The 25,714-nt window shown below is 47.0% G+C and overlaps 1 protein-coding gene across 3 annotated transcripts in view; it reads left to right on the top strand.

Moving 5' to 3' along the window:
• LOC132382897 (caspase recruitment domain-containing protein 11-like) overlaps positions 1 to 20,942 on the top strand; it is a 61,943-nt gene extending 41,001 nt beyond the window's left edge. For 2 of the 3 annotated variants that reach the window (XM_059953435.1, XM_059953434.1), the window contains exons 16-22: positions 1,800 to 1,914; positions 4,398 to 4,638; positions 8,533 to 8,605; positions 11,205 to 11,316; positions 15,137 to 15,292; positions 19,358 to 19,473; positions 20,595 to 20,942. In XM_059953435.1, the coding sequence (XP_059809418.1) occupies positions 1,800 to 1,914; positions 4,398 to 4,638; positions 8,533 to 8,605; positions 11,205 to 11,316; positions 15,137 to 15,292; positions 19,358 to 19,473; positions 20,595 to 20,714 (933 nt within the window). In that variant the 3' untranslated portion in view covers positions 20,715 to 20,942. Of the gene's footprint in view, positions 1 to 1,799; positions 1,915 to 4,397; positions 4,639 to 8,532; positions 8,606 to 11,204; positions 11,317 to 15,136; positions 15,293 to 19,357; positions 19,474 to 20,594 lie in introns of those variants that run through there. The other variant, XR_009508489.1, reaches the window with a different exon arrangement.
• Positions 20,943 to 25,714: the final 4,772 nt, after the last annotated feature.

Genomic DNA, 25,714 nt, shown 5'->3' with positions numbered 1-25,714 from the left:
CATCCACCAATGACAGGACTGGAACTGTCTAATTATCCACCAATGACAGGACTGGAACTGTCTAATCATCCACCAATGACAGGACTGGAACTGTCTAATCATCCACCAATGACAGGACTGGCTCTGCCCAATCATCCACCTCACAGCACACTTTCAACCCCTGATATCTGTGGGCATGTCTCAGCATTGTAAAGAAGAAAGATTAACTTTATCACATGGGCGTCAGAGTATCGAAACATATGTTTGTGTCAACAACCAGCACAGTCCGAGGATGAGCTAGGGCAGCCCACGTGTCACCATGCTACTGGCACCAACATAGCACGCCCAAGGTTTACTACCCTAACCCGTATGTCTTCGCACTGCGGAGAAATCCGGGGCACTCGGAGAAACTTCATGCAGTCGCGGGGAAATCGTACAAACAGCGGTGGCAATTGCACCCCGATTTTCTGATCCCTGGTGCTGTATAAAGTGTTACGCTAACCGCCAGGGTTCTGTGCCACATCACCTGCTACTGTGCCACCCAACACACAGATTCTGAGCTTAAACCTGTCCCAGGATATAAGAGACTGAAAATGTTGGAACAGAATATAGAACATTAAAGAGGACAGGACAATGTTGTGTCGGATTTTTAACCTATTCTAAGACCAATCTAAACCTTCCTGCATACATAACACTCGATTTTACTCTCACCCATCAAACTGTCCCTTAAATGCCCCTAATATATCTGTCTCTACCACCACCCCTGCAATTCTGAGCAACACACAAGATGCTGGAGAAACTCAGTGGGTCAGACAACATCTATGGCAGGAAAAGCCCCCAGTGGCTGCCAGGAGCAGATGATAAAGTTCTGGAGGGACCTGATCCTGTACTCAGTCAGGGCTTTCTAACCAGTGGCAGTTGTCCTTCATGGCACCAGATGCCCAGGTCTGATGGTGTCTGTGCGGAGTTGGCATGTGTGAATTTCATTCAAGTGCGCCAGTTTTCTTCCCAATGACGTGCGGGTCAGAAATCGGAACAAGATAGGAGAGTAGCTTAGCTCATGGTGGAGTGGCGGAGCAGACTCGATGGGCCGAGTGGCCTACTTGGTGGATTTGGCCTACTTGGCCCAATTGGTGGATGAATTGAGCGCCTTGGTAGCGTAGCAATTAGCGCGACACTATTACAGCTCAGGGCGTCGGAGTTCAGAGTTCAATCCATCGTCCTCTGTAAGGAGTCTGTCCTCTACGTGGAATGCGTAGTTTTCTCCGAGTGCTCCAGTTTTCTCCCGCAGTCTAAGGACATGCCGGTTAGTAGATTAATTGCCCTGTGCTTCGTTTATCGGGGGTTGCTGGGCAGCACGGCTCGAAGGGCAGAAGGGCCTGCTCCAGACTATATCTCTAAAATGAACTGAATAAATAAATGGCTGCGAGGTAAAGGTTGTCCCAGCCACCTGGGTGAGTGGTGTAACCCAGGGGAGGTGTGGGGAGGGTAACATCGATCAAGGTAGGAGTGGTGTAACCCAGGGGAGGTGTGGGGAGGGTAACATCGATCAAGGTAGGAGTGGTGTAACCCAGGGGAGGTGTGGGGAGGGTAACATCGATCAAGGTAGGAGTGGTGTAACCCAGGGGAGGTGTGGGGAGGGTAACATCGATCAAGGTAGGAGTGGTGTAACCCAGGGGAGGTGTGGGGAGGGTAACATCGATCAAGGTAGGAGTGGTGTAACTGTACCCAATGGGCCAAGAAGATGCATCCCATCAGGCGTAGCTGGGCTGAATGTGGACAAACTTTTGGACTCATCCTGTGTTTGAACGTTTCCACAGCTGGACAAGGAAAACAAGCAGAGGACCACGCTGCCAAACTGCGCTGGGAAGAGAGCCTTCTGGACCGTGCATCCGTGTGCTTTGCCGGATCCCCTTCAGTTCCAGCCAAGCAGGGGTAAGTGGGTCAGGAGTGTGCTGCAACCTGTCAGTTGTTTCCTCCTGGAAGCCGTCTTTGGTTGGTCCTCTCGCCGTTGGCAACTGTGCCTTTGGTACGTAAATCCTCTCCAAATATTGTTTCATCACAAGGTGCCTCACCTGAAAACAGATGGTTACCAAAACCTACCTCTGACCAGCCTGTTGTCTTTATGCTCCCATGTGGCTTAGTCTGGGACTCAGAGTCACGCTGTGTGAAAACACTGATCCATACCAACCAAAATTCCGAGTCAAAATAGCCCAATTTTCCTGTATTTGGACAATTTCCCTCGATACCTTTCCTATTCATGTACCTGTCCAAGTCCCTATTGAATATTAATCACGTACCTGCCTCAAACACTTCCTCTGGCAGATTATTCCACATACTAATTCTAACTGGCCGTATCACCAGCTGGTATGGAGGATCGAACCAAGCTGTAGAGAGTTATAAATTAATCAGCTCCATCACGGCCATTAGCCTCTGTAGTATCCAGGATATTTTCAAGGAGCGATGCCTCAAAACAACAGTGTCCATCATTAAGGAACCCCATCACCAATGCCCTCTTCCCATCGCTACCTTCATGAAGCAGATAGAGAAGTCTGAACTCTCAATATTTCAGGGACAGCTTCTTCTGAATGGACATTGAACCCATGAACACTACCTCCTGGGTTTTATTTTTATTTTTGCAATACTTAATTAATTTAACTAGATATATTATAATTCACATTCTGTTCACTATTATTATGTATTACATTGAACTATCACTGCAAATTCGACAGTTTTCATGACATATGCCAACGATATTAAACCTGATTCTGGTTCTGCCACTGACCACCCTCCGGTTGAATCACTCCACCTCAGCTCCTCTCACCGTTAGGACTCTGTCCTCTCACCGTAAACCTGTGCCCTCTAGTTCTTGATTCGCTGAAGAAGACAGTGTACATTCATCATATCAATGCTCCTTGCACCTCTGTGAGATCATCCCTTATTCTTCTATACTCCAATGGATAAAGTTTTAACCTGCTCAGCCCCCCTCCCTAAGTCACTCCCTTGAATTCCGGCAACAACTTTGTAAATTGTCTCTGTACTCTCTCCAGCTTAATGGCATCCCTCTTATGACAGGGGTGATCAAATGCCCCAATATTCACAAATATTCCAAATGCAGCCTCAGCTACAATTGCAACACTGAATGCAATGCCCTGGCTGAACATCTGCTTGCTCTTGCTTGGGCATGGAAGAGTTAAGCCCAGGAACCAGCCCTCCGGCCCTCAATGTTGTGTCAAACCAGCTGAAAAAGAAAATCAAAAAATCCCCAAAACAATTCTCTCCTCCCTTCACTACGTCCATATCCCTCCATATTCCTCACATCCATGTGCCTCTCAAAAGCCTCTAATGTATGTGCCTCTACCACCAGACCAGGCATCCACCCCTCTGAGTGAAAAACTTACCCCTCACATCCCCCTTCAATATACCCCCTCTCACCTTCAATGCATGCCCTTACTGGTGTTAGACATTTCAACCCCGGGAAATGGATACTCCCTGTCTATCCTGTCTGTCTTTCATATTTCTGTTGGTCTTTTAATGCATTTCTACAAACCAACTACAAAGAAAAGAAACCCAACAGCAAAATAAAAATACAGCACAAAATAAACATATCAAAAGTATAATTCATAACAATAAGAAAACAGCACCCAGAATAAAATCATATAAAGTTAGTATCCTCTCCTCCCACCCACTAGAAACCTCCAGGACAATCATTACATTATGTAAAAAAATAAGGAGAGCATTCAACCCTCCCCCCCAAAACTGTAAATATAGTTAAAAAAAGAATAATAAGGCCTACTACAAAAACTATAATGTAATTTCCATCAAAAAGAAACCATAAGACTTAGAGGGGAAAAAAGCTGAAAGTAAGAATAAGCTTAATCTAAAGAGGAGTTATGAAAATAATCAAGAAAAGGCCCCCCACACCTTTTGAAATCGTCTCTCATATTCTTATAAACCTCTGTCAGATCTCCCCTCGGCCTCCGACACTCCAGAAAAAACAGCCCCAGTTTGTCCAGCGTCTCGTGATAGCACATGCCCTCTAAACCGGGCAGCACCTCACAAACCTTTTCTGCACCCTCTACAGAGCTTCAACGTTCATCCTATAGAGGGGCAACCAGAACTGGAGACAATACTCCAGATGGGGCCTAACCAGAGTCTATAATGTCGTGACTTTTGAACTCAATGTTCTGACTAATAAAGCAAAAATTCTGCAAGCCTCTTACCCATCTTATCGATCTGTGTAGCCACTTTCAAGGAGCTATGAACTTGAATCCCAGGATCTCTCTGCTAGTGACACTGTATATGGACAATGTTGGGTGAACGGTGCACACACGCACCAACGGGCTGGTGGCCGATTCACCCTCCTCAGTCACTGTCTGCTCTGTGCAAGGCACCAGTAATAATTTGTGGATGTCTAGCCTACAGGACGCTTCAGAGTGTGCGGCAGGACAGCGAGCGGCTGAATGAAGACTCCTTCTACATCCGAGTGAACCTCAATATTCTGGGACAGGTCGACAACTGCTCCTTGCAGGTGAAGTGTGATGAGATTTTGAACGTGTTGGACACCGAGTGCCACTCGGGCAGCGAGTGGCTCTGTGCTCGTGTGGACCCAGTCACTAAGCAGGACCTAGAGCAAGGAACCATTCCCAGCTATAACAGGTACAGTGGTGTGGGGGACTTGCAAGATTTATCAGCAACATCACGTCAGTGTCTATGACCTGCAGGTACTTTATTCAAAGGGGTGTTGTTGTGGGGGGAATCAGAAGCTACCGCAACTTCTCCCAATAGTGGGAGGTTGGTTTGTCCAGAAACAAAAGCGCAGAAAGTGGAGCCATCGTATCGGGTCAGAGGCTTTCCTCAGAGTGAGGGGCGGGCCGGGAGGGGTTATGTGGTGCCATGGGGAGGAGTGAGGTGTGTGGCCAAGGATGACAGGTTATAACAGGTCAGGAGATAACTCCATGTAAATTCTGTGCCACAAAATGGTTGAAAAGATTAATCGACAGGATTCTACTTTCCTGCGACAGCGCCTACTAACCTAATCATTCCTGGAACGTGGGAGGAAACTAGAGAGGAAAACACGGGGAAAACGTACAAAATCCTTACAGAGGGCAGCGGAATTGAATCTGGTTCACTTGCACTGTAATGGTGTTACACTAACCAGTACGCTATCGTGCTGACATGACTCCTCAAGGGTAATTAGGGGCGGATTACTAAATGCTGGCTCAGCCCACATCCCTCCAAGAGGACAACCTTGTCGAGGTTTGGAGGCTGGCGTGCCTCAGTGACCCAGAGAGCGATGTTGGCTTTATGCCTTGGTTCTCATTGGGGTCACCCATGCCAAGCAGGTCAAAGGGTAGCGGCCAGACTAAGAGTGGTCTACTGGTCCTCTGGGTTCGGGGGTTCAGCTCAGGGCTAACAACCCTGACTGGTGAAAAAAACGGTTGTTATAGAAACAGCAATGAAGAATCCTTCTACGTCTGAATGGCAAAGGATATACAGAGGTGGAGGACCTTCATTTCTGCCCTAAGTAGCACCAAGTGACATAGGCAGTAAGTTAGCCCACATGACTTGACCAAACGGAGTACAGATGAATCACAGAGACTGAAATCAGAAATGCTGGGATGAACTCAGGCAGTCGGTATCTGTGGAAGGAGAATTCAGACAACGTATCGGGTCAGAGCCCGTTCCTCAGAATGACAGGTGGGTTGTGTGGGGGTTGCCATGAGACAGACAGACAGACATACTTTATTGATCCCGAGGGAAATTGGGTTTTGTCACAGCCGCACCAACCAAGAATAGTGTAGAAATATAGCAATATAAAACCATAAATAATTAAATAATGATGAGTAAGTTATTCCAAGTGGAAATGAGTCCAGGACCAGCATATTGGCTCAGGGTGTCTAACACTCTGAGGGAGGAGTTGTAAAGTTTGATGGCCACAGGCAGGAATGACTTCCTATGACACTCATTGTTACCTCTCGGTGGAATGAGCCTCTGGCTGAATGTACTCCTGTGTCTAACCAGTACATTATGGAGTGGATGGGAGACATTGTCCAAGATGGCATGCAACTTGGACAGCATCCTCTTTTCAGACACCGCCGTCAGAGAGTCCAGTTCCACCCCCACAACATCACTGGCCTTACGAATGAGTTTGTTGATTCTGTTGGTGTCCAGAGGAGTGAGGTGTATGGCCAAGGATGACAGGTTATAACAGGTAAGGAGATAAGGAGCATAGGTACTGACCTTCAGAAGACAGGTGCTAGAAATAAGGTGAAATAAGACCACAAGATACAGAAGCAGAATTAGGCCATTCAGCGCATCGAGTCTGCTCTGCCATTTCTTCATGTCTGATGCATTTTCCCTCTCAGTCCCAATCTTCTGCTTTCTCTCCAAATCTCTTCATGCCCTGACAAATCAAGAATCTATCAACCTCTGCCTTAAATATACCCAATGACTTGCCTTCCACAGCCACCTGTGGCAACAAATACCATGGATTCACCACCCTCTGGCTAAAGAAATTCCTCCTCATCTCCATTCTAGAAGGAGACACCCCTCTATTCTGAGGCTGTATCCTCTGGTCTTAGACTCACTCACCAGAGGAAATAGCCTCTCCATATTCACTCTAACGAGGCCTTTCAACATTCAATAGGTTTCGATTCTCATTCTTCTCATTCTTCTGAATTTCAGTGAGTAGAAGTCCTGAGCCATCAAACACTTCTCATATGATCAGCCTTGCAATCCCGGAATCATTTCTGTGAAAATGAAAAAGGACAAAGTCAGAGAGCAGTTACCTGAATTTGGAAAATATCAGTATTGATTGCATGATAGGATATTATGTTATTTTCTCGTACTGATGAAAGTTCTTGGCCTAAAACATTATCTGTCCATTTCCCTCCATAATTGCAGCCTGACCATCCAAGTTCCTCCAGTGTCTTTGTGTGCTTCTCAAGGCACTATTCCTCCAGTCCTCTCTATGGCCGTGGAGAGATAGGTCAGAATGGGATTGAGAATTACAGTGGCAGGCAATGGGGTTCTCAGGACCCTCCTTGGGGACTGATAGCAGTTGCTCCACAAAGTGGTTTGCCCAGTGCAGAGGAGGTGACATTGCAGCACGGTAGGTTGGAAGGAGTGTGAGAAGTCCAGACAAAGTCCGTAGAGGAGATGTAGTGAAGGGTGGATGGGAAGAAACGGCATGCAGTATACTCTGCCACCATGATGATCGATATCTCTCCACCTTTGGCGGCTCTGAAACTGATGCACAATTGGTCACAGAGCAAAGGTTCCTGAAGCTGCACATGGTAACAGGGGTTAGTTGACCCATCCAGCCAACACACTTTTTGTCCCTCTTCCCTCCGGGAGATGGTTCAGGAGCTTGAAGATTCATACGGCCAGATTTGGGAACAGCTTCTTTCCAACTGTGATAGGACTGCTGAACGGATCCTGACCCGGATCTGGGCCTTACCTTCCAAATATTCGGACCTGACTTGCACCGTCTTACTTTCCCTTTTCAGTTTTCTAATTAAGATTTATAATTTCAATTTTTATTACATTTACTTTGATTTGTACTTCAGGGAGCGCGAAGCACAGAATCAGATATTGCTGTGATGATTGTATCCTCTAGTATCAGTTGTTTGGTGACTATTAAGTAAAGTAGTGTGACACTAGGGAAATGGGTCACCATGGTAACTTAGAGATTAGTGTGACACTAGCGAAATGGGTCACCATAGTAACATAGGGGTTAGTGTGACACTAGCGAAATGGGTCACCATAGTAACATAGGGGTTAGTGTGACACTAGCGAAATGGGTCACCATAGTAACATAGGGGTTAGTGTGACGCTAGGGAAATGGGTCACCATGGTAACTTAGAGATTAGTGTGACACTAGCGAAATGGGTCACCATGGTAACTTAGAGATTAGTGTGACACTAGCGAAATGGGTCACCATAGTAACATAGGGGTTAGTGTGACACTAGCGAAATGGGTCACCATAGTAACATAGGGGTTAGTGTGACACTAGGGAAATGGGTCACCATGGTAACTTAGAGATTAGTGTGACACTAGCGAAATGGGTCACCATAGTAACATAGGGGTTAGTGTGACACTAGCGAAATGGGTCAGCATAGTAACATAGGGGTTAGTGTGACACTAGCGAAATGGGTCACCATAGTAACATAGGAGTTAGTGTGACACTAGGGAAATGGGTCACCATAGTAACATAGGGGTTCGTGTGACACTAGGGAAATGGGTCACCATGGTAACTTAGTAATTAATGTGACACTATTACAGCTTGGAGTGTCAGAATTTAGATTTCAATACCGGTGTCCTCTGTCAGTTTGTACATCCTCCCCATAAAATGCATGGGATTTCTCCAGGCGATCCAGTTTCCTCCCACTGTCTATGATGTACCCGTTAGTAGGCTAATTGGTCGTTGCAAAATAGACCCGTTATTAGGCCAGGGTTAAATCGGGGGTTGCTGGTGACGCAGGTCATTTGGCCGGAACGGCCTATTCCACACTGTATATCTAAATAAGTAAATAAGTCTATTTGTTTCAGAGCTCATCAGCTACTCATGGTAAAAATTCACGCACTGATTGGAAACTTCCAGAAGAACGGAAGAGCGAAAAAGGTATTTTGTCAGAAAGTTGTTGCTAAGGTGCATGAACTGTGTTGCTACACCTCAGGTCAAATGGAGGCTTGCTCAGAGAACATAGATCAACACAGCCCATGTGTTGAGCTAATTAACCAATCAGTATCAGGTTTAATATATTATTAAGTTTTGCAGAAGCAGTACATTGCAATACATAATAAAAACTATAAACTATAAACTACAAGAAAAAATAGATTTGAAACTTAAGTTAAGTAACTAGTGCAAAAAGCCTGACGACACACACTCAGTGATTCAGGAACAGCTTCGTCCCCTCTGCCATCGGGGAGGGGGTACAGGAGCCTGAAGGCACACACTCAGCGATTCAGGAGCAGCTTCGTCCCCTCTGCCATCGGGGAGGGGGTACAGGAGCCTGAAGACACACACTCGGTGATTCAGGAACAGCTTCGTCCCCTCCGCCATCGGGGAGGAGGTACAGGAGCCTGAAGGCACACACTCAGCGATTCAGGAGCAGCTTCGTCCCCTCTGCCATCAGGGAGGAGGTACAGGAGCCTGAAGACACACACTCAACGATTCAGGAACAGCTTCTTCCCCTCTGCTGTCAGGGAGGGGGTACAGGAGCCTGAAGGCACACACTCAGCGATTCAGGAACAGCTTCGTCCCCTCTGCTGTCAGGGAGGGGGTACAGGAGCCTGAAGACACACACTCAGTGATTCAGGAACAGCTTCGTCCCCTCTGCCATCAGGGAGGGGGTACAGGAGCCTGAAGACACACACTCAATGATTCAGGAACAGCTTCGTCCCCTCCGCCATCGGGGAGGAGGTACAGGAGCCTGAAGGCACACACTCAATGATTCAGGAACAGCTTCGTCCCCTCTGCCATCAGGGAGGGGGTATAGGAGCCTGAAGACACACACTCAATGATTCAGGAACAGCTTCGTCCCCTCTGCTGTCAGGGAGGGGGTACAGGAGCCTGAAGACACACACTCAATGATTCAGGAACAGCTTCGTCCCCTCTGCCATCGGGGAGGAGGTACAGGAGCCTGAAGACACACACTCAGTGATTCAGGAACAGCTTCGTCCCCTCTGCTGTCAGGGAGGGGGTACAGGAGCCTGAAGACACACACTCAGTGATTCAGGAACAGCTTCGTCCCCTCTGCCATCGGGGAGGAGGTACAGGAGCCTGAAGACACACACTCAGTGATTCAGGAACAGCTTCGTCCCCTCTGCTGTCAGGGAGGGGGTACAGGAGCCTGAAGACACACACTCAGTGATTCAGGAACAGCTTCGTCCCCTCTGCCATCAGGGAGGGGGTATAGGAGCCTGAAGACACACACTTAATGATTCAGGAGCAGCTTCGTCCCCTCTGCCATCAGGGAGGGGGTACAGGAGCCTGAAGACACACACTCAGTGATTCAGGAACAGCTTCGTCCCCTCTGCCATCCAAAGTCTGAATGGACACTGAAATCATTAACACTGTCTGACTATTTATTATTTCAATCTTTGCACTGCATATTTAATTTAAATATTTTATATATGTATTCACTATCATTCACAGCTTTTCTCTATTATTACGTATTGCATTGTGCTGCTACCGCAAAGACAACAAATTTCATGACGTATGCCAGTGATGTTAACCCTGATTCTGATTGAATGGAATGAGTCGGTTATGTAGGAAAGAACACCCCAGCTCTCCAGTTGGTCCAGAATTATTTTGGGAAGAGCACAAACAAAAGGTACCTCCATAAGAAGAGACTGAAGGCAACTGAAATAGATCTGTTGTACTAAATAATATGGAGTGGGCCAAGCACCTTAAGAATGCTGAGCCTTGTAAGGGTCTAGATGTGGTCAGGGTTTCTGCCCCACCACCCAGTGGGTCCCAGTCCACTATCACCAAAGCTTTAGAATAGACAGCTGCTGTTCGAAAGGGCCCCAAACAGAAACTCTCCCTTTAACGTGTCACCAAAGTCAATTTTTCAGCCAAGCATCTGGTCCCAGCAATGATCTCATCGTCACTGAACGGGCAATGGATGGCGCCAGGCTTCGGGTTCAGAGTTCAGTTCCGGCGTCCTCTGTAAAGAGGCTCTACATTCTCAGCATGGGATGTGCGGGTTCCCTCCCACCGGCCAAAGACGTACCAGTTAATAGGGTAATTGATCATTGTAAATTGCCCCGTGATTAGTTTAGGGTTAAACTGGGGGCTGTTGGGTGGTGTGGCTCAAAGGGCAGGAAGGGCCTATTCTGCTCTGTATCTCTAAATAAATAAAAATAAATATAGTCAGCACGACATTGTGGGCCGAGGGTCTGTATGTTGTATTCTATGTGCTATAAAAGGATATCATCACTGGGGTTTTTAAGCATCTTCCCACCCTCCCACCCAATTCTAGAGTCTCAAACCCCTACCACTGTCCCGCTGGAAAAAATGCTATCTAAAACATTCCCCCCACCCCAATGTTTTGATAAATTGTGGTAACTCTAAGACCTCACCTCGTGGCATCTCTGCTGGGCCACATGCTGTCAAGTGGAGCTCTCTCCCTGGCAGGCAAGAGTCCAAGTCTGCTGCATTGGCACGAGAGCTACAAGATTATTTTTCAGTTTCTCTCTCTTTGTGTTTCATGAAGAATCACAATAAGCTGAAGATGCTGGGTGGAGACCGAGTGAGGATTGTGGCAGCGAGGATTTCCGGGAGCCCCTCCGGCACCTGTAGTCCTTCCTTCAGCTTCTCCCTTGAAGGTGAGTCAGTCCTGGAGATTATGGAAGCAATTTCAGATGAAGGAATTATAGTTAAACCAATCCTCTTCAAAAGGTTCTCAAAATAAAAATCCCTCTTTGCTTTGCTCTGTTCTGAAGGCTTTTAGTTAACTAAAAACTGCTTATAAAGAGGCAAAGTCACATGATTTAAGAGATTCTGCGGACGTTGGAAATCTAGAGCAAACACACGAGCATGCTGGAGGAATTCAGCAGGCCAGGCAGCATCTATGGAGGGAAATAGGCATTTCAGGATGAAAGCCTTTATCGGGACTGGAAGGGGAGGGGGCAGAAGCTACGGAAGAAGTCAGGTGACAAGGGGGGAGGACCCTCCAGTCAGTTTTTCCGTGCAACTGCAATGCCCACCTGACTAAGTCCCATTTGCCAGTGCTTGCCCCATTTCCCTCTCACCCCTTCCTATCAACGTACCTGTCCAGCTGCCTGTTAAATGTTGTTATTGCACCACTTCCTCCAAAACTTGTTCCAAGTACACACCACCCTCTATCTGAAGGAGTTGCTCCTCAGGTCTCTTTTAAATCTTTCCCCTCACACCTTAAATCTATGCCCTGGGCCTCCAAACCCAGTGACCTGGGCCCTCGGGGCTCCTCGGGACCCTTGTGACTCGGTCAGAACACAACCTGTGGTCTTCAACCATCAGGTTTTCCCTCCAAACCTCACTGGGTTTGATCTTCAGGCCTCTGTTTCCGGACTCTCATGGGCTCGCACTGGAGTTCACGTCCATTTTAACTCTTTCTAGAAGAATGAGGGAGGATCTCATTGAAAGCTGTTAAATATTGAAAGACCTGGATAGAGTGGACATGGAGACCGTGTTTTCTGTAGTGGGGGAGTCATGGACCAGAGACACTACCTCAGAGTAGAAGGACATCCCTTTTGAACGGAGACGAGGAGGAAATTCTTGAGCCAGAGGATGGCGAATCTGTGGAATTCATTGCCACAGATGGCTGTGGAGGCCAAGCCACTGGGTGTATTTACAGCGGAGGTTGATTAGTAAATAAATCTTGATTAGTAAATGTGTCGAAGGTTATGGGAATGGTGGAACAGACCAGATGGGCCAAATAGCCTCACTCTTATGATTCCCTCCACTTTTCCATTCTCCCACAGTCTACTCTCCTCTCCTGTTAGATTCCTTCTCCTTCAGCCCTACCCTTCCCACCCACCTGGCTTCTCCCTTCCTCTCCCTCACCTTTTTATTCCAGCATCATCTTCCTTCCTTTCCAGTCCTGAAGAATGGTCCCGACCCGAAATAACTGCTTATCCATTTTCATTGCTGCTGCCTGATCTGCTGAGTTCCTCCATCATTGTGTGTCTGAGTGCGTGTCTGTGTCTGAGTGTGTTGCTCTGGATTTCCAGCATCAGTGTATTTATTTCCAGTGGTTTGTTTAATAAATGTTTTAAGCTCCCCCAGTATTGTGCTGGGATCTAAATACCCATCTAGATCACTGGCCCAGTCATGTTCGCAGCCAGCTCCCCTTCCTAAGTGCTGGAAGAATCGGATTCCACAGCTATTCAGTCAGCTGATTCCCAAAGGCACTATGACATTTCTTGTTGGATTATTCCAAAATTGAACTGTGACTTCTGATTCCTGGTCTCTGTCATGGTAAACCAAGTTACAAAGTGTAGAGTCACAGAGTTCTGGAATTCTAGAACCACACACTAACAAGCCTTGCAGCCCATCATCTTCATGCAGGCCCTCTTGCCCAACTACACTCCTCATTAGGCCTGTCTCTCCTATGCCCTGCCTTTATAAGTGATAGATGGTTCGACCCATGGGGAAAATATACTGGCTTTCTACTCTGTCTAAGCCTCCCATAATTTTTTAACTCTATTGTGTCTCCCCTCAGCCTCCAACACCCCAAAGGTGACAGCCCAAGTTTGCTCAACCCCTTCTTATGATACATACTCTTCAATCCAGAAACCACGCCGGTAAACTTCTTCTGAACCCTCTGCAAAGACTTCACTTCCTTCCTGTAATGGGGCGTCCAGACCTGAATGCAATTCTCCAGAACTGCAATATAACTTCCTAAAAGAGCAGGCAGGTGTTACACTTCCTGTTCTTGCTTCTTCTTTTTAAAGAAGGGGAACCACATGTTCATGGGGGAGGGCACGAACCCCGATCGCTGATCGCTGGCGTTTAGTTGGATTTCACTGTAGGTTTGTTTATTTATTGATTGAGATACAGCATGGAGCAGACCCTCCTGGTCCTTTGAGTGCTCCGCACAGAAGCCCAGTTTACAATTAGCCCAACATCTGGTAGGTCTTTGGACTGTGGGAGGAAACCCACACAGATATACAAACTCCTTACAGGCAGCGGTGGGAATTGAACCCGGGTCGCCAGTACTGTAAGGCATTGTGCTAACCACTACACTACCGTACCGCCCCGTTGCCCAGAGCTGACTTTGCATGGGCAAGTCCCAATCTCACCAGGGTACGAGGCCCGCCGGCTATGCTCACCCAGTTCAGGCCGTCTCTCGAAATGGTGCTGACCCATGCAAACGGCTACTTGGAGCCACAGGTCAAGCTGAGTGTCTGGTGAGGACCAAAAGTGAGTGAGCTGCCCCAGAATGGGCACAACGAGCCCCTCCTTGGGCATCCCATGTTTCATATAGATATCTTTACATCTGACAGACATTTACTCAGTACATACAATGGTGTTAATACTATTTTAATACACTGTTGCACCACTCCCACTCTGGGAAGATACACCTTTTCATTGTTTGAGCAGATCCTCACTAGACTCAAACCCTCCATGACCTGTAGCGGGAGAAGCCTAGACTGCGTTACCTTGCTAACAGTAAAAAGAACAATGTGCACTTTAAAGGTTAAAAGAACTAAAGATTAGTTTTATTTGTCGCATGGGCATTGCAACTGCAGAATATTCAGTGAAATGTGTCATCTGTATCAATGTCCGACACAGCCTGGGGACAGTGCTGGCCACAGGCCACAAATGGCACCAGGTTTCCGGCGCCAACATGACGTGCCTAGCTCACACCTCTGTGGAATGTGGGAGGTAAGTGGAGCGCCTGGAGGGACTCACGCTGTCACAGGGAGCTCCTACAAACCGCTTACAGGCAGCGGCAGGAATTGACCGCCAGTCGAGATTGTTGTATCACATGAACCGCCGCGTTCCTGTGTCACCTGTTTGTCAAACTGGTACCTTTGTTTATTAATCAAAGGAAGGGCCGCACTGGGTTAAGTTAAGCCCCGTTGCTGTATCCTGACCGTGATTCATGGCTGACCACAGATGAGTCTAGTTTGCAAAGATGTTGCCAGGACTTGAGGGCCTGAGTTATGGGGAAAGGCGCAGTCTTTATTCTCTGGAGCGTAGGAGACTGAGGGGAGATTTGATAAGAGATATACCAAATTATGAGGGATAAATGCAAGCAGGCTTTTTCCACTGAGGTTAGGTGAAACCAGAACCGGAAGTCATGGGTTCAGGATGAAAGGTGAAGTATTTAAGGGGAACCTGAAGGGGGGTGTTTCTCCACACATAGAGTGTGGAATGGGCTGCCAGCCGGTTCGATTCCAACATTTAAGAGAAATACGGATAGGTACATGGATTGGAGGCTCTGAGGGGCAGGTTGATGGGGCTCAGCAGATTAATAGTTCAGCACAGACTAGATGGGCCAAAGGGCCTGTTTCTGTGCTGTAGCGTTCTATGAGTCTGACTCTAGTTAAACTCGACTCTCATGTAGAGAATGGGTCTTTGGCCTGCCAGAGGAAGGGTTTTGGGGAATGAGTGAGACCAGGAATTGTATTAAAGCTGTGATGCCTTCTTGAATTGCAGCTAAGAATAAGAAGGTTACGCCTTACAGCCTCGTTCAGCCCGTCAGTGTGCACCAGAGGAGACCGGTGCTGATCATGCCGACCGTCTTAGCCAAGCCCCTGATCCAACGCATCCTCCAGTTACCGGCCGCCTCAGAGTTTGACATTGTGCAGCCAGGTAGGAATGTCAAGTTCAATTTGTAGTTCAAGTTTATTGCCTTTCAACTGTACACATGTACGCCACCAAATGAGACAATATTCCTCTGGACCGAGGTGAACGATACAGTACATATAACTCACGCACATATAACTATATAACAATTACAGCACGGAAGCAGGCCATCTCGGCCCTTCTAGTCCGTGCCGACCGCTTACTCTCACCTAGTCCCACCAACCTGCACTCAGCCCATAACCCTCCATTCCTTTCCTGTCCATATACCTATCCAATTTTACTTAAAATGACAAAATCGAACCTGCCTCTACCACTTCTACCAGAAGCTCATTCCACTCAGCTACCACTCTCTGAGTAAAGAAGTTCCCCCTCGTGTTACCCCTAAACTTTTGCCCCCTAACTCTCAACTCATGTCCTTTTGTTTGAATCTCGCCTACTCTCAATGGAAAAAGCCTATCCATGTCAACTCCATCTATCCCCCTCATAATTTTAAATACCTCTATCAAGTTCCCCCTCAACCTTCTATGCTCCAAAGAATAAAGACCTAACTTCTTCAACCTTTCCCTGTAACTTAGGTGCTGAAACCCAGGTAACATTCTAGTAAATCTTCTCTGTACTCTCTCTATTTTGTTGATATCTTTCCTATAATTCGATGACCAGAACTGTACACAATACTCCAAATTCGGCCTTACTGCTGCCTTGTACAATTTTAACATTACATCCCAACTCCCATACTCAATCCCCTGATTTATAAAGGCCAGCATACCAAAAGCTTTCTTCACCACCCTATCCACATGAGATTCCACCTTCGGGGAACTATGCCCCATTATTCCTAGATCTCAGAACTCATGAAATGAGTGAGTGAGGCATCCGCTGGCAGGGTCAGCCCTGGACGTTGGACCTGCCTATCTAGAGATGCAAGCCAGCGCTGTACAATACGGAGAGTTTCATGTAGAAGGGTCCCAGTCTCCATTTATCTGATTCACGCAAAGGATCGGCAAGGCAGTTCGATACCAGCAGCATGGCGGGAGTTGCCCGTCAGTGTTGAACTCAACGTAGGGCTGCCTTAGGGACTCCTGCTCCAGACTTTTCCCTCGGGATTTACTCCAAAAGTCTTCCCAATGCAAGGCAGCGGAGGTTTGGGATCAGAGTTTTCTTTGCCCTAGGTAGGCCGCCAACCACGGCTGACAAGCCCCATCTGCCCAAAGAGGCTGGTTTTAATGTGCCAGTAACCCACTCCTGTCAGAAGAAGCTGTTCCACCGGGCTTCATGAAGGCCAGGAGCTGGGCTTGGTTGTCAGACCCTATTTGAGACTCACACCATCGGGAACATTTAATAGGTAGTACGAGCTTATCCCCACTGCCACCCCCAGGTATAACAGCTGTAAGGAACACATAAATTAATACTCCCACAAATAAATTAACACATAATAAGGAACACATAAGACACAAGCCGAAAAGTAAACAGTATAACACTACACGATGAGCCCTGGATGGTTCAACGGCCCGGGGGAAGAAGCTGTTTCTCATCCTAACAGTTCTTATCCTAATGCTACGGTACCTCCTGCCTGATGATAGGGGGTCAGGGATAGAGGTCACTGACAAAGCTAAGGGCCCTGCACTCCTGATAAATATCTCCAACATACGGAAGAGAGACCTGATAATTCTCCTCGCTCAGGAAGGACACACGAGGAGACCAGTCACTCTGGCTCGAGGGACGGGTTCATAATTCGAATTGTCCATTCCCAAAACCGGCCCTTCTGTCTCTCCCATCCATGCTGACTCTGAAGCTAATACCATTCACCCACATTGGGACCAGAACCTTCCATGCCTGTTAAACAGTGTACTTTTCCCAGTGTTAACCCTCCTCTGGCAGCTTTGACACTCGGATTTCTTCCAGCGGTATGTTTCTTGTCTCCGGGATTCTGGATCACACCTTGCCAGGTGGTGGAATCCAAGGCAACACACTATGCGCTGGTAATACGTGTTCTTTAACAATAATACTCTCGGGAAATGTAGCGGAGCCTTGATCCAAACGCAAAGCAGATTTAGCGGTGAGCAATAACTTTCATAAAAAAACTCCAAAATAACAAGCCATGGGGGGGGGGGGGGCCACAAAACAAGAGGAAAGGGTTACTAAACACAACAAGGCAATGTGGTGACTGAAGACCAGGAGTAACTAGTTGAGACTGGCCGGTTCAATGGGTGAACAAAGATTGTGGATGAGAGCTGGGTTTAAATAGGCTGCAGGTGATGAGCTGGAAATGAGCGTCAGCTGACTTCTATTAGCTGGGTGGAAACGGTGCAGTCCTGTCAAACACATTTTTTAAAATTTTGAACAACCATCTCTTATGCTATGTTGGCACCCGAATAGGTGGCCAAACTTGTAGGCTGCCTCCAGCACACCCTTGGCATTGTTGACGCAAATGATGCATTTCACTGTATATTTCGATGTACACGTGATAAATAAGATTCAGTCTTAAGCCTTCTGTTGGACTTTATTGGTCTCTTAAAAATCCAGCTATACTACCTCATCTGTTTCCATTTCAATGTTGTACCAGCTAGAACCTCAAAAGCACCAGTAGGTCTGTTAAGCATGATTTCCCTTTTCATGAAACAGCCCTGAATGTATTTAATTCCACTGCTAGTTTCTGAGTTCACATTTACTGCTAACATTAGGCGATTGTGCTGGCCTTGGAACGGGTCCAGGGGAGGATCATCAGAATGATCCCGGGCATGAAAGGGTTAATGCCTGGGGGGCGTTTGATGGCTCAGGGCCTGCACTCACTGGTGTTTAGAAGAATGGTATAAAAAGTGGTTTTATTGTGGAATGAGCTGCCAGAGGAAGTGGCTGGGAACGGTATAATAGCAACTTTTAAAAGAAAGGTACACGATTTAAAAGGTTTGAAAGGTTATGAATAAACGCTGGCAAATAGGATTAGGTTGGATGGGGCATCCTGGTCAGCATTGGCCAGTTGGGCCGAAGGGCCTGTTCCTGTGCTGTATCTTCAGCTAGCTACGGATAAAGTGCAGTGCAGGTCAACAATAAATTGTAAGGTCATAACGAGGTAGTGAGTGTAAAAATAACGAGTGAAACTACAGGGAGCAGCTTCAGGCAGCATCTGAATCAGAGTCAAGTTGAATATCACCGGAATATGCAGTGGAATCTGTTACCCTTGCAGCAGCAGTGCATTGCAATGCATAATAATAGAGAAAAAGGTGAATTACAGGAAATACATATAAATAATAGTTCAATTAAATAAGTAGCGCAAAAACAGAAATAAAAAAGTTGTGTGGTAGTGTCCGTGGGTTCATGAGGCATCACTCCTTGAAGATTTCCTGGATACTACATCTTTTGCAGCCTGGGATATACAATGCGAGTAAGCAGTGGAGGCAGAGACTCCCACAACATTTAAAAATTACATAGATGAGCACTTGAATCACCAAGGCAAAGAAAGGTAATTTCTTCACCTTTCCCCCCCCCCCCCCCCCCGGTCCAATGTCCTCTCCTATCAGATTCCTCCTTCTTCAGCCCTTTACTTTTTCCACCAATCACCTCCCAGCTTCTCAATATCATCCCCCTTCCCTCTCACCTGGTCTCACCTATCAGCTGCCACCTGTACTCTTTCCCCTATCCCTATTTCTATCTTTTCCTTTCCAGTCTTGAAGGAGGGTCTTGGCCCCAAACATGGACTGTTTACTCATTTCCATGGATGCTGCCTGACCTGCTGAGTTCTTCCAACATTTTGTGTGACTTGCAATAGACCAGGTGCTTGTAGATGGGATCAGTGGGAAGGGTCAACGTAGACATTTTGGGTCAAAGGGCGTGAGAACTCCAGCACTCTACTTCCAAGTCGAGCTACACAGGAACAGCTGGAAACCCAGCCAGAGGAGGTGTGACACCTCCTCAGTTATCACTGGAGTCTCAGCTTCCCTCGAGGAGGGCAGGAATGGTTACTTGAACAAAGGATCTTCTGGCAGAGTAAAACCTGACACCAGTGTTCACTGTAAAAGGTGCTGATGGCAGCTTCTTTTCTCCGCTGAATAGAATGTTTATGGCTTTCCTTTCTAGAGGTTCTTACCAAAGAGGAACTGAAGACCAAAGTGCGGTTCTCCTTCCAAAGGATCCTGAACCAGGACAAGTATGAAAGCATCACGCTCGAAGCCATCAGAGACGTCATAGCTAAGGTATGATTTGCCCAGAAGAGTTGAGTCATTGGTGCCAGGAGGATGACTGTGGCTCTGTGTCGATCTCTGCATTGTTCGGAACCTTATGGCATGAATTTGTGGATTGAAACATGAATTGTAAAGACTATCCAGCGTAGGGGAGTCCAAAACTAAAGGGCTGTAGTTTAAAAGTTTCCAGCCTGACAGCATGAGCATTGTTTTCTCCAACTTTTGGTAAGTTCTCCTGCCCCCCCGAACATTTTTCTAATTCTTGCTTCCCTCTTACCCCTTATCTTCTCACCTGCCCATAACATCCTCTGCTCACCCTCCTCCTTCCCTTTCTCTCATGGTCCACTCCTATCAAATTCCTTCTTCTTCAGCTCTTTAACTTTTCCACCTATCACCTCCCAGTTTCTCACTTCTCCCCCCTCGCACACCCAACCACCTTCCCGCTCACCTAGCTTCACCTATCACCTGCTAGCTTGTCCTCCTTCCCCTCCCCCTTCCTTCATCGCCTCTTGCTCTAGCTTCTTCCCCTGTCCTTTCCAGTCCTGATGAATGTTGACTCTTTATTCCTCGCTATCAATGCTGCCTAACCGGTAGTTCTTCCAGCCTTTTGTGAAACCTCACATCCTCCCCTCAGCCATTCAGATCACCTAAACATCAAAATAATTGTATTATCAAAGTAAGTGTGTGTCGCCATATACAACCCTGAGATTCATTTTCTGGTGGGCATTCACAGTAGAATAAAGAAATACAATAGAATCGATGATACACAAACAACCAATCTGCAAAGGAAGACAAACCCTGCAAACACAAAAAAACAAAGAATAATCAGTTAATCACACTGAGAACACAAGTTGTAGAGTATTTGAAAGTGATTCTATAGGTTGTGGAATCAGTTCAGTGTTGAGGTGAGTGAAGTTATCCTCACCAGTTCGGGAACCTGATTGTTGAAGGGTAATCACTGCTCCTGATCCAGGTAGTGTGGGAACCAAGGCTCCTGTACCTCCTTCCTGATGGCAGCATGGCCTGGATGGTGGGGGTCGTTGATGAATGGGGCTGCAAATTCATAGACGAGCTCGACGGTGGGGGAGGGGGCTACTCCTCGAGATCGTAATCACCAAAATTCTCCTTTTCAGAACAAGCATGGTTTACTTCCTTTGGGAGTGCACACTGTGAAGGACTTAATCAGCAAGGATATCTACACCATCATCATTCACATCAAAGTTTCTCCAAAAAACATTAAGAAACTGAGGTAACTTACTGCGGCGTGATGACAGTGAGCGTTGGGGCAGGCCTGAGGAGTTGAGAGTGTACTGCTGGAGTTGTATCAATGGAGGGGAGTGGGAAGAGATGGGATACTGCGGGCTGTGTTGGGCAGGTGAGGTGATCACTTAGTGATTGAGAACACTTCCTGCTCGGGTCCTGGTCTCTTACATCAGGGCAGGTGCCTAGAATGTACCCCGGTCCAATCCCTGAATTCCAACTGATCAGATAACTTTATCATGCTGTTAATGGCTTTGAGACTTTCCATGTGAACAATACACAAAACATGGAGGAACGCAGTTTGGGTGATACGATCGCGTAGTGCCCAGCGTGACACCATTACAGCGCTGGTGAATTGGGAGCATCATTGGCCATGTAGCTCATTGGGCTAGAAAGGGCCTGTTCCCATGCTTTATCTCTAAATAAAAATAATTACCCTACTTCCCGGCACATCTTTGGAAACCGAAGCACCCGTAGGAAACCCATGAGGTCACGGGAAGTACATACAAACTCCTTACAGGCAGCGGCAGGAATTGAACATGGGTCACTGTTGCTATTATAACATAATGCTAATTGCAACGTCACAGTACCACCCATGTTAATTGGTCACATGGGTGTAGTTGGGCGGAGCGGAGCCAGAAGGGACCTGTTATGTGCTGTATCTCTAAATTAAAATAAAACTCAGTGGGTCAGGCAGCATCTGTGGAAGGAATTGGACAGTCAACGCTTCAGGTCAAGGAATGAAGAAGCTTAACTTTTGGCTGGCACAGTAGCACAGCTAATAGAATCACAACTTCACCTCCCCAGAGAGACAGGTTCAATCAAACAGGTCTACGACAAACTCCACCCCCCAGCGACACAGGTTCAATGACAACCTACACCTCTACAGAGAAAGAGGTTCAATCACAACCTCGCTTCTCCAAAGAGACAGGTTCAATCATAAACACACCTCTCCAGAGAGACAGGTTTAATCACAACCTCACCTCTCCATAGAGACAGGTTCAATCACAATCTCGCCTCTCCAGAGAGACAGGTTCAATTACAACCTCGCCTCTCCAGGCAGACAGGTTCAATCACAACCACAACTCTCCAGAGAGACAGGTTCAATCAAACCCTCGCCTCTCCAGGCAGACAGGTTCAATCACAACCTCACCTCTCCAGTGAGACAGGTTCAATCACAACCACAACTCTCCAGAGAGACAGGTTCAATCAAACCCTCGCCTCTCCGGGCAGACAGGTTCAATCACAACCTCATCACTCCAGAAAGACAGGTTCAATCACAACCTCATCTCTCCAGAATGACAGGTTCAATCATAAACTCAGCTCTCCAGAGACAGAGTTTCAATCATAAGCTCACCTCTCCAGAGAGACAGGTTGAATCACAACCTCAAATCTCCAGAGAACCAGGATCAAACACAATCTCACCACTCCACAGAGACAGGTTGAATCACAACCTCTCCTCTACAGGGACACAGGTTCAATCACAAACTCGCCTCTCCAGAGAGACAGGTTCAATCACAACCTCACCTCTGCTGAGAGACAGGTTCAAGCACAACCTCACCTCTCCAGAGAGACAGTTGCAATCACCACCCGGCCTCTCCAGAAAGACAGTTTGAATCATAAACTCGCCTCTACAGAGAGACAGGTTGAATCACAACCTCAGTTCTCCAGAGAGACAGGTTCAGTCATAACCTCGTTTCTACAGTGAGACAGGTTCAATCACAACCTCGATTCTCCAGAGAGACAGGTTCAATCACAACATCACCTCTCCAGAGAGGCAGGTTCAATCACAAACTGTCCTCTCCTGAGAGACAGGTTCAATCACAACCTCACCTCTCCATAGAGACAGGTTCAATCACAACCTCACCTCTCCATAGAGTCAGGTTCAATCACAACCTCGCCTCTCCAGAGAAACAGGTTCAATCATAAACTCACCTCTCCCGAGAGACAGGTTCAATCATAAACTCCCCTCTCCAGAGAGACAGGTTCAATCATAAACTCGCCTCTACAGAGAGACAGGTTCAATCACAACCTCATGTCTCCAGAGAGACAGGTTCAATCACACCCCTTGCCTCTCCAGAGAGACAGGTTCAATCACAACCTAACCTCTCCAGAGACAGTTCAATCATAAACTCACCTATTCAGGCAGACACGTTTGATCACAACCTCTCAACTCCAGAGAGACAGGTTCAATCACAACCTCATGTCTCCAGAGAGACAGGTTCAATCACAACCTAACCTCTCCAGAGAGACAGGTTCAATCACAACCTCATGTCTCCATAGAGACAGGTTCAATCACAACCTCACCTCTCCAGAGAGACAGGTTTAATCACAACCTCACCTCTCCAGTCAGACAGGTTCAATCACAACCTCACCTCTCCAGAGAGACAGGTTCAATCATAAACTCACCTCTCCCGGGAGACAGGTTCAATCATAAACTCGCCTCTAAAGAGAGACTGGTTCAATCACAAACTCACGTCTCCAGAGAGACAGGTTCAATCATAAACTCACCTATTCAGGCAGACACGTTTGATCACAACCTCTCAACTCCAGTGAGAAAGGTTCAATCACATCCTTACCTCTCCAGAGAGACAGGTTCAATCACAACCACAAATCTCCAGAGAACCAGGATCAAACACAACCTCACTTCTCCACAGAGACAGGTTCAATCACAACCTCTCCTCTACAGAGACAAAGGTTCAATCACAATCTCACCTCTCCAGAGAGACAGGTTCATTGACACAGCTCCAACACAAACTTCTCCCTCGACACAGTTCAATCATAACCTCGTTTCTACAGAGAGACATGTCGAATCACAACCTCAGCACTCCAGAGAGACAGGTTCAATCACAACCTTGCCTCTCCAGAGAGACAGGTTCAATCATAAAATCACATCTCCAGAGAGAAAGGTTCCATCCCAAAAGCGACTCTACAGAGAGACAGGTTTAATCCGAACCTCACCTCTCCGGAGATACAGTTTCAATCAACTCCTCGCCTCTGCAGAGAGACATGATCAATGACAACCTCATCTCTCCAGAGTGACAGGTTCAATCACAACCTCATGTCTCCAGAGAGACAGGTTCAATCACAACCTAACCTCTCCAGAGAGACAGGGTCAATCATAAACTCAAATCTCCAGAGAACAAGGATCAATCACACCCTTGTCTCTCCAGAGAGACAGGTTCAATCACAACCTAACCTCTCCAGAGAGACAGGTTCAATCACACCCTCATGTCTCCAGAGAGACAGGTTCAATCACAACCTCATGTCTCCAGAGAGACAGGTTCAATCACAACCTCATGTCTCCAGAGAGACAGGTTCAATCATAACCTCGCCTCTCCAGAGAGACAGGTTCAATCACAACCTCATGTCTCCAGACAGACAGGTTCAATCACAACCTCATGTCTCCAGAGAGACAGGTTCAATCACAACCTCATGTCTCCTGAGAGACAGGTTCAATCATAACCTCGCCTCTCCAGAGAGACAGGTTCAATCACAACCTCATGTCTCCAGAGAGACAGGTTCAATCACAACCTAACCTCTCCAGAGAGACAGGTTCAATCACAACCTCATGTCTCCATAGAGACAGGTTCAATCACAACCTCACCTCTCCAGAGAGACAGGTTTAATCACAACCTCACCTCTCCAGTCATACAGGTTCAATCACAACCTCGCCTCTCCAGAGAGACAGGTTCAATCATAAACTCAAATCTCCAGAGAACAAGGATCAATCACACCCTTGTCTCTCCAGAGAGACAGGTTCAATCACAACCTAACCTCTCCAGAGAGACAGGTTCAATCACACCCTCATGTCTCCAGAGTGACAGGTTCAATCACATGCTCACCTCTCCAGAGAGACAGGTTCAATCATAAACTCAAATCTCCAGAGAACAAGGATCAATCACACCCTTGTCTCTCCAGAGAGACAGGTTCAATCACAACCTAACCTCTCCAGAGAGACAGGTTCAATCACACCCTCATGTCTCCAGAGAGACAGGTTCAATCACAACCTCATGTCTCCAGAGAGACAGGTTCAATCACAACCTCATGTCTCCAGAGAGACAGGTTCAATCATAACCTCGCCTCTCCAGAGAGACAGGTTCAATCACAACCTCATGTCTCCAGAGAGACAGGTTCAATCACAACCTAACCTCTCCAGAGAGACAGGTTCAATCACAACCTCATGTCTCCATAGAGACAGGTTCAATCACAACCTCACCTCTCCAGAGAGACAGGTTTAATCACAACCTCACCTCTCCAGTCATACAGGTTCAATCACAACCTCGCCTCTCCAGAGAGACAGGTTCAATCATAAACTCACCTCTCCCGAGAGACAGGTTCAATCATAACCTATCCTCTCCAGAGAGACAGGTTCAATCATAAACTCGCCTCTACAGAGAGACTGGTTCAATCACAACCTCACCTCTCCAGAGAGACAGGTTCAATCAGAACCTGACAACTCCAGAGAGACAGGTTCAATCACAACCTCAAATCTCCAGAGAACCAGGATCAAACACAACCTCACTTCTCCACAGAGACAGGTTCAATCACAACCTCTCCTCTACAGAGACAAAGGTTCAAACACAATCTCACCTCTCCAGAGAGACAGGTTCATTGACACAGCTCCAACACAAACTTCTCCCTAGACACAGTTCAATCATAACCTCGTTTCTACAGAGAGACATGTCGAATCACAACCTCAGCACTCCAGAGAGACAGGTTCAATCACAACCTTGCCTCTCCAGAGAGACAGGTTCAATCACAACCTTGCCTCTCCAGAGAGACAGGTTCAATGACAACCTCATCTCTCCAGAGAGACAGGTTCAATCACAACCTCTCCTCTCCAGAGAGACAGGTACAATCACAACCTCTCCTCTCCAGGCAGACAGGTTCAATCATAAAATCAAATCTCCAGAGAGACAGGTTCCATCCCAAAAGCGACTCTACGGAGAGACAGGTTTAATCTGAACCTCACCTCTCCGGAGATACAGTT

Source organism: Hypanus sabinus, chromosome 29 (genome assembly GCF_030144855.1).
Source record: "Hypanus sabinus isolate sHypSab1 chromosome 29, sHypSab1.hap1, whole genome shotgun sequence".
Taxonomy (NCBI): Eukaryota; Metazoa; Chordata; class Chondrichthyes; order Myliobatiformes; family Dasyatidae; genus Hypanus; species Hypanus sabinus.
Note: the sequence above shows the minus strand (reverse complement) of the source record. Positions and strands in the feature narration are given on the sequence as shown.